At 38.2% G+C, this 5906-nt stretch overlaps 1 protein-coding gene across 1 annotated transcript; it reads right to left on the bottom strand.

Moving 5' to 3' along the window:
* Positions 1 to 1874: 1874 nt before the first annotated feature.
* zgc:109913 (regulator of G-protein signaling 9-binding protein) lies at positions 1875 to 5571 on the bottom strand. The gene is made up of 2 exons (XM_060918250.1): positions 5370 to 5571; positions 1875 to 2401 (listed from the first exon to the last, which is right to left on the bottom strand). Exons 1-2 carry the CDS (start codon positions 5569 to 5571, stop codon positions 1875 to 1877), a joined length of 729 nt encoding a protein of 242 aa, XP_060774233.1.
* Positions 5572 to 5906: the final 335 nt, after the last annotated feature.

Raw genomic sequence — 5906 nt, 5'->3', positions numbered from 1 at the left:
CGACATCACGTGACGTCCACCCACTTTCGCTAACTCCACCCAATGTGTCCACCCACTTCCAGCCAGCACGGTTCAGCGCGGTTGTAGTCGAAATGCAACTCCAACAGCCCCACTCAGCTCGACTCAGCACGGCACGGCTCAGCCGCGTTTGTAGTGGAAAAGCGGCAATAGACACAGACAACCATTCACACTCACATTCACACCTACGGTCAATTTAGAGTCACCAGTTAACCTAACCTGCATGTCTTTGGACTGTGGGGGAAACCGGAGCACCTGGAGGAAACCCACGGGGAGAACATGCAAACTCCACACAGAAAGGCCCTCGCCGGCCACGGGGCTCGAACCCGGACCTTCTTGCTGTGAGGCGACAGCGCTAACCACTACACCACCGTGCTGCCCACCAAATTAGTATTTGTGTCAAAAAAAAAAATGTCCTCTCCGAGACAGCTAATTTTTCAATATAAAATAACATATCTAAAATGATTATTTTCGTCCTAAAATGTGGTCAAGATATTGGGACAAAAATATCAGAGACAACTAACACAAAGCTTACAGCCTTATATTTAAAAGCACTGTCAGTAGTGGATTCTGAATTGTCAAAAAAAAAAATGTCCTCTCCGAGAATCACTTCATTTATTTCTCCCATCTTATAGCAGATGACACAAAACTACCATACACGCGTCAAAAAGTTACCTGAAATCTGTTCTTTAACTCGTCCTTCACTTAAACTGGTACAAGAACCAGTTGGAATCAATTTGAATTTTGGACCCCTGTGAGACAAACTTTGTACCCTGATTGTAAAACAACCCATATACAATAGCATCAGTAAACAATTTAAATTAATGTTTAGACTATACGAACACATTTTAGAATTATAGTTGTAAACAAAATTATGACGTGTGTGTATAAGATTTTGAAACTCCTCATTGCTTCCAACTAATGAAATCTGCAACATGTTAGTGAGAAGTTTATATAACAGCAAACTAATTGCACATGACTCGTACAACGGCTCTGGAGCGTGTTCCAAGAGAAAATTCAATATACGAGAAGGTGGGTGAATGCGGTAAGTTCTTCCTTGTACAAGACAGTTAAGAACAAATCTGCGCTGGGTTTCCCAAAAGCCTCTTAACACTAAGAGCATCTTAGAGTGTGAGTGTTCATTGTGCCTACGATGTTTGTTTTTGGAAAACCCAACCCTGTTCGTATGAGCGATTCTTGGATTTATTATTGAGTTAGGTTTGTTTTTGACTGGGTTCCATTTGAACGGGTTTAACCCAAACCTCAAAAACAAGCAAGCCGATAACCCGTTAATTTGTATCTATACATACTGCGCCTAATATATTTTGTTGGTGGAAAGTTCAGGAATAGAAATCTCTCTGACAAAATATCACTGTGCAAGTTTAAATAATATTCATGAAATAATTATGCACTTTGTGGAAGTTTTTTTTAAATAGTTAAAGGGGTCAAAATGTTTGCGAACCCCATGTTGATGGTTAAAACCAGATATTACTGAAGGTTTTACGACTCCGTCTAAGCTTCACATCGTCGAATGAGTTGTGAAGAATGGTTGGAAGAAATTCAGTATATTATGGCTTTTTTTTTTTCCAACCACAATACCTGTATTTTCCCTTTTCTTTAGCATATGATCCTTTTTGTGTGTCCTGCGGTTTTCTATTTCGTTAAGGAACACTTGCTGATGGGGGGCAGTATTGTCTGAAAATTCACCCATGCTACTGTGCAGTATGAAATCTACATCATGAAAGCTTAGTGGTTCCCGGATGAATCCTTGATTTTGTTACAAAAAAAACAAGGCGTAACAGGTTGATTAGGGATTGAAGACTGATTTCTTACTAGCTACGGGGTCCGAAATGGCTCTAGTTGAGTAAACAGAATATACATCTTAGTCTGCTGTTGAAATGACTGCAGCAGCCTGATTTTCCGTCCTGTGACACCACCTCTACCTCCATCATCTCCTCCAAGACATCCTCCTCCTCCTCCTCTAACTGCGTTCCCTCAGCCCAGGCTTTCTGCATTGGCTTCACTGACCATAGTGGCACGTTTACCCTCTGCAGCATTTCCTGGAGCAGGGTCTCGATCTCCAGCACGTGACCTTTCAGGTCTGGCTTCTCCAAGTGCTCTGTCACCACCCAGGGGCTCTGAACCGTGGCAGCACGACCCGCCACCTCAGTGCCTGCTCCAAAGGCACCTGTATTAACCAGAGCCTGTCTGTCCTTCTGCAGAGTGACAGGAAAGAGCTCCTGGAGTGCGGTGACCCTCTTGAGGTCCTGCTGGAAGTTCTCCAAGGCCAACAGGAGCAGCACCCAGAGGCGCTCGACCTGCTCACGGTCGTCCTGGCCTTGCTCGGTCTCAACCATCAGCCCCAGCAGCCTCCGGTGCAGCCCTGTAACATGAGCGTGATAAACAAAAGGCAAACAGAACTCTTCTCGTTTTTTTCTTTAATATTTAATCAGTCTTTGCTTTAAGTAGACCTCGGTCTGAGTTAGAGTTAGAAATGGAAAGTTTACGTACATGTTTAACCTATGTGGGATGAGATGATACACGTGATATACCGAGTCTCTACATCACAACAATGGCATTTTAATTTAAACTGATGTACAATATAGCAGGCTGCTGAATAATGAGCATAATTCAGGGTGAACAAAAAATGCCAGGACATTATTATTTTGACGACGACACGTGTAGCAGTAATGATGGAACTGTGCTGAATTATTAACGCTGCTATTGTATAAATTGTCTTTTTAAATCAGCAGATAAATCATCTCGTCTGATTTAATGTAAATGGAAGTTTGTGCTTTTTTTTAAATAGTAATTTTTAATATATAACATATACAGTACATATACTGTAATAGAGCGGCGGCTACAATTATCGACACCTTATCGATCTTTTGGCCACTGCAAAAGTAGAAAAGACTTTAAATATGTAAATTGTGCATGAATAATTACTCAAACTTCCACTGGAAAAAAAATGAGTCGATTCCCGATTACTTGGCGTATCAGATCACGTGACACCGTTCCACAATTATTGACACCTTTGTCCACAGTTATCAACACTCGGATGATTATTTGTAAAAAATATATCAGTATGTGGTATTAACAAAACATAGCTTTTATTTAAATTTTTATAGACATATTTAGTACAAAATATCTTTTATATAAATATATCGATATCAGTGCTTATGTAAATGAGGAAGTAATTCTAATGTTTGTAAACAAATTAACTGATGTTTAACCTGTCTGAAAATCTTATTCCACTTTCTACCCATTTTCTAAGTATTTTCGTAGATCACATTTTGTTAATCATTCGTTGTTGTTTGTATTCATTTCTAGTTTTGTAATTTACCAATAAATATCAACAGGGAATTGACATCGTAACCACATGAAAGTCCAGGTCAAAGGTCGCATGTCATTCCTCAAACCAAAATATAAAATGTCTGCTGATATTGTAATATGTGGTAGATATTTACAACAAACTGCAAAAAAAAATTCTGAATGGAATAGAAAAATTTTAATATTTCAAGCATGTAATTTTTTATATACTAGGAATTTAATTCTGGTCTAATTCTATTTATTGCAATCAGATTCCAGATACTCTATAAACATTCCATTCTGTTATGGATCAGAAAAAAATATATAAATCACAGCACTTTTATTTTTTTAAGTACTTCATCTACTTCAACAATGTTACACAAAGATCGATCCATAACAGTTGTAAATGTCGCTTAATTCCACAGGGTGTCGGTAATGATGGACACCGGTGAAAGTGATCGCTATTATCGACACCTCACGTGATTCTCAAACGCGCGTTTAGATACAAAATGGCGACTGTCAAATGAAAGAGTCAGAAACAAAGTAGATTTCGACAAGGAGATCATGAAATATTGGTGAATTTGATCAGTAAAAACATGTCCATGATCTTTCCACCATGCTTACCAGCGATGATAACGTCCGGGTTTTCCTCAGATTGCTGATCGTGCTGAAAAAAAATCCATCTCAGGTAATGAGCTGTCTTCAGGTGACAAGAACAAAGGGTGAGGGCGGGTCTTCCGGTTGATTAATTAACCAATAATAACTGCTGTAACTGAAACTCACCTTTGTAAAATAGTTTTTTATTGGTAAATCTGAAAAGGTCGATAATTATGGACTGTCAATAACTGTCGCCGCTGCTCTATTTAACAAGTATTTGCTGAAGGCAATGTGAATATCTGTGAATACTAACTGAGATGAAGTCAAGGTTATTATTTATCGATATTCACTGAGCCTGAGGCAGATAATTATTTTCATATAAATACACAGGTGATTAGTTTTTATATTCCAAAACAAAAAAAGAATTATTTTAGTCTTCAAAACCAGCATGCAAATGTAATAACGGCGCAGTGCAGGCTTGTCACTTATCTCTGCTGACTCACATAAAATAATTATTTTGAAATTGATAAAATAAATCATAATTCCACCTTACCTTTGGATAGCTTTAGACTAAACTTCATAGCATCTTTAGTGCTTTTAGAAACAGCATTTTCTTTCATCATTTCATAATTCTTCCTCAATTAGAGTTTGATTTGATTTTTTTTTATTTGATTTATTTGGTTAAAATGCAGTACATACAAAATACAGTGTGAACATGGCATAAAAACGAGGATTACACAAAAAAGTGTGAACACTTGTTTCTATTGTGGTCCCAGAGACTTATCACAGACAGCATTGGTTACTATACTAAATAAATACCAAAAATATAAACAATAATAAGTAATACAAGAAATTTATAATAATAATAACACAAATGACAAAGCAATCGGCTGCCATTTTGCCGAGTCGCTTGAAGTGATTATCGAGAAATAGTCTGAATTTCTCGACCAATCAGCGCACACAATTTTCCGTAATCACCTCTGTATTTATATTAAACTGTGTTATAAAATAGAAGTCATGGACAACACAGTTTGATGATTTGCATAATTAAAGATAACTGATTCAACTCATGAGTTAATAAACGTGGCTCCAGGACTAGAACTAATATCCCATGAGTCAAGTTATTTCCATTAATATATCTGATCCTGTGCTCATTTTTTCCCTCGAGTGACCTTTTTGAAAATATCATGAATATGAGAATATTGTGATTCAATGGAGCTCCGTCATCTTTATTGTTAAAACCACATGCACCATGAGACTGGATTATTTTTACTGTGAAGTACATTGAGGACTTGCGCACAGTGTGATGTGTATATATAAATAAAATAAACTAAAAGAACCTTAATAATAGCATGGAACTGTGGTTAAAGTAGATATTCTTTTCCACTGTGTATTTGTTTGATGTTTCATAAGAAAAGGTTTGTATCGTGGCTCTGCTCTCCTACCTGTACATATTTTATGCGCCTGTCCCCTGGTTTCCTCCAGCTCGTCTCGCAGAAGGCTGCTGTCTGTGTTACTCCCTAAGCAGGTGGCCATTTGCTGGAAGCAGGCGGCGAGTTTGTTGAAGGCGGCCTGTGCCTGCTCACACTCGTTCACTAGCCTCTTCCTGGCCTGGATCTCTCCCACCGACCTCCGCCACCGATTCATGCTCCACTGACCACAACTGGTTAAAGTTTTAGCACATCTGGACCTGGGTTCTTGGTCAGCCTGATTGTCTTCCAAAAACAACTTTGGGTGAAGACTCTTTCCATAAAGTGCAAGCTCCCAGCTTTAGAAGACAACTCGTTTTGATACGTCTTTCCACTGGAGTGTATTACATCAGTGCTAAGCACCTCATGTTGCTATATTTTATAAATTATCTTGACGATCCCAGTACTTTGGTATAGATTGTACAACGTTGATGTCTTCAACTTTTTGAAGATAAATTTGAAAAAAATGATTGGCTACATTAGAGAATTCATGAGTAAGCTATTCTTCATAAA

The sequence above is a fragment of the Neoarius graeffei genome, chromosome 4 (assembly GCF_027579695.1).
Source record: "Neoarius graeffei isolate fNeoGra1 chromosome 4, fNeoGra1.pri, whole genome shotgun sequence".
NCBI classification, from domain to species: domain Eukaryota; kingdom Metazoa; phylum Chordata; class Actinopteri; order Siluriformes; family Ariidae; genus Neoarius; species Neoarius graeffei.
This window is presented reverse-complemented; position numbering and strand designations above follow the sequence as displayed.

What these genes read in the sequence shown, in the direction of transcription:
- zgc:109913 (XM_060918250.1), bottom strand. Translation starts at nt 5,571, where the DNA reads ATGAATCGGTGGCGGAGGTCGGTGGGAGAGATCCAGGCCAGGAAGAGG. An exon ending in GGCGCATAAAATATGTACAG is followed by an intron (nt 2,402 to 5,369) that starts GTAGGAGAGCAG and finishes CTCATGTTACAG; the next exon opens with GGCTGCACCGGAGGCTGCTG.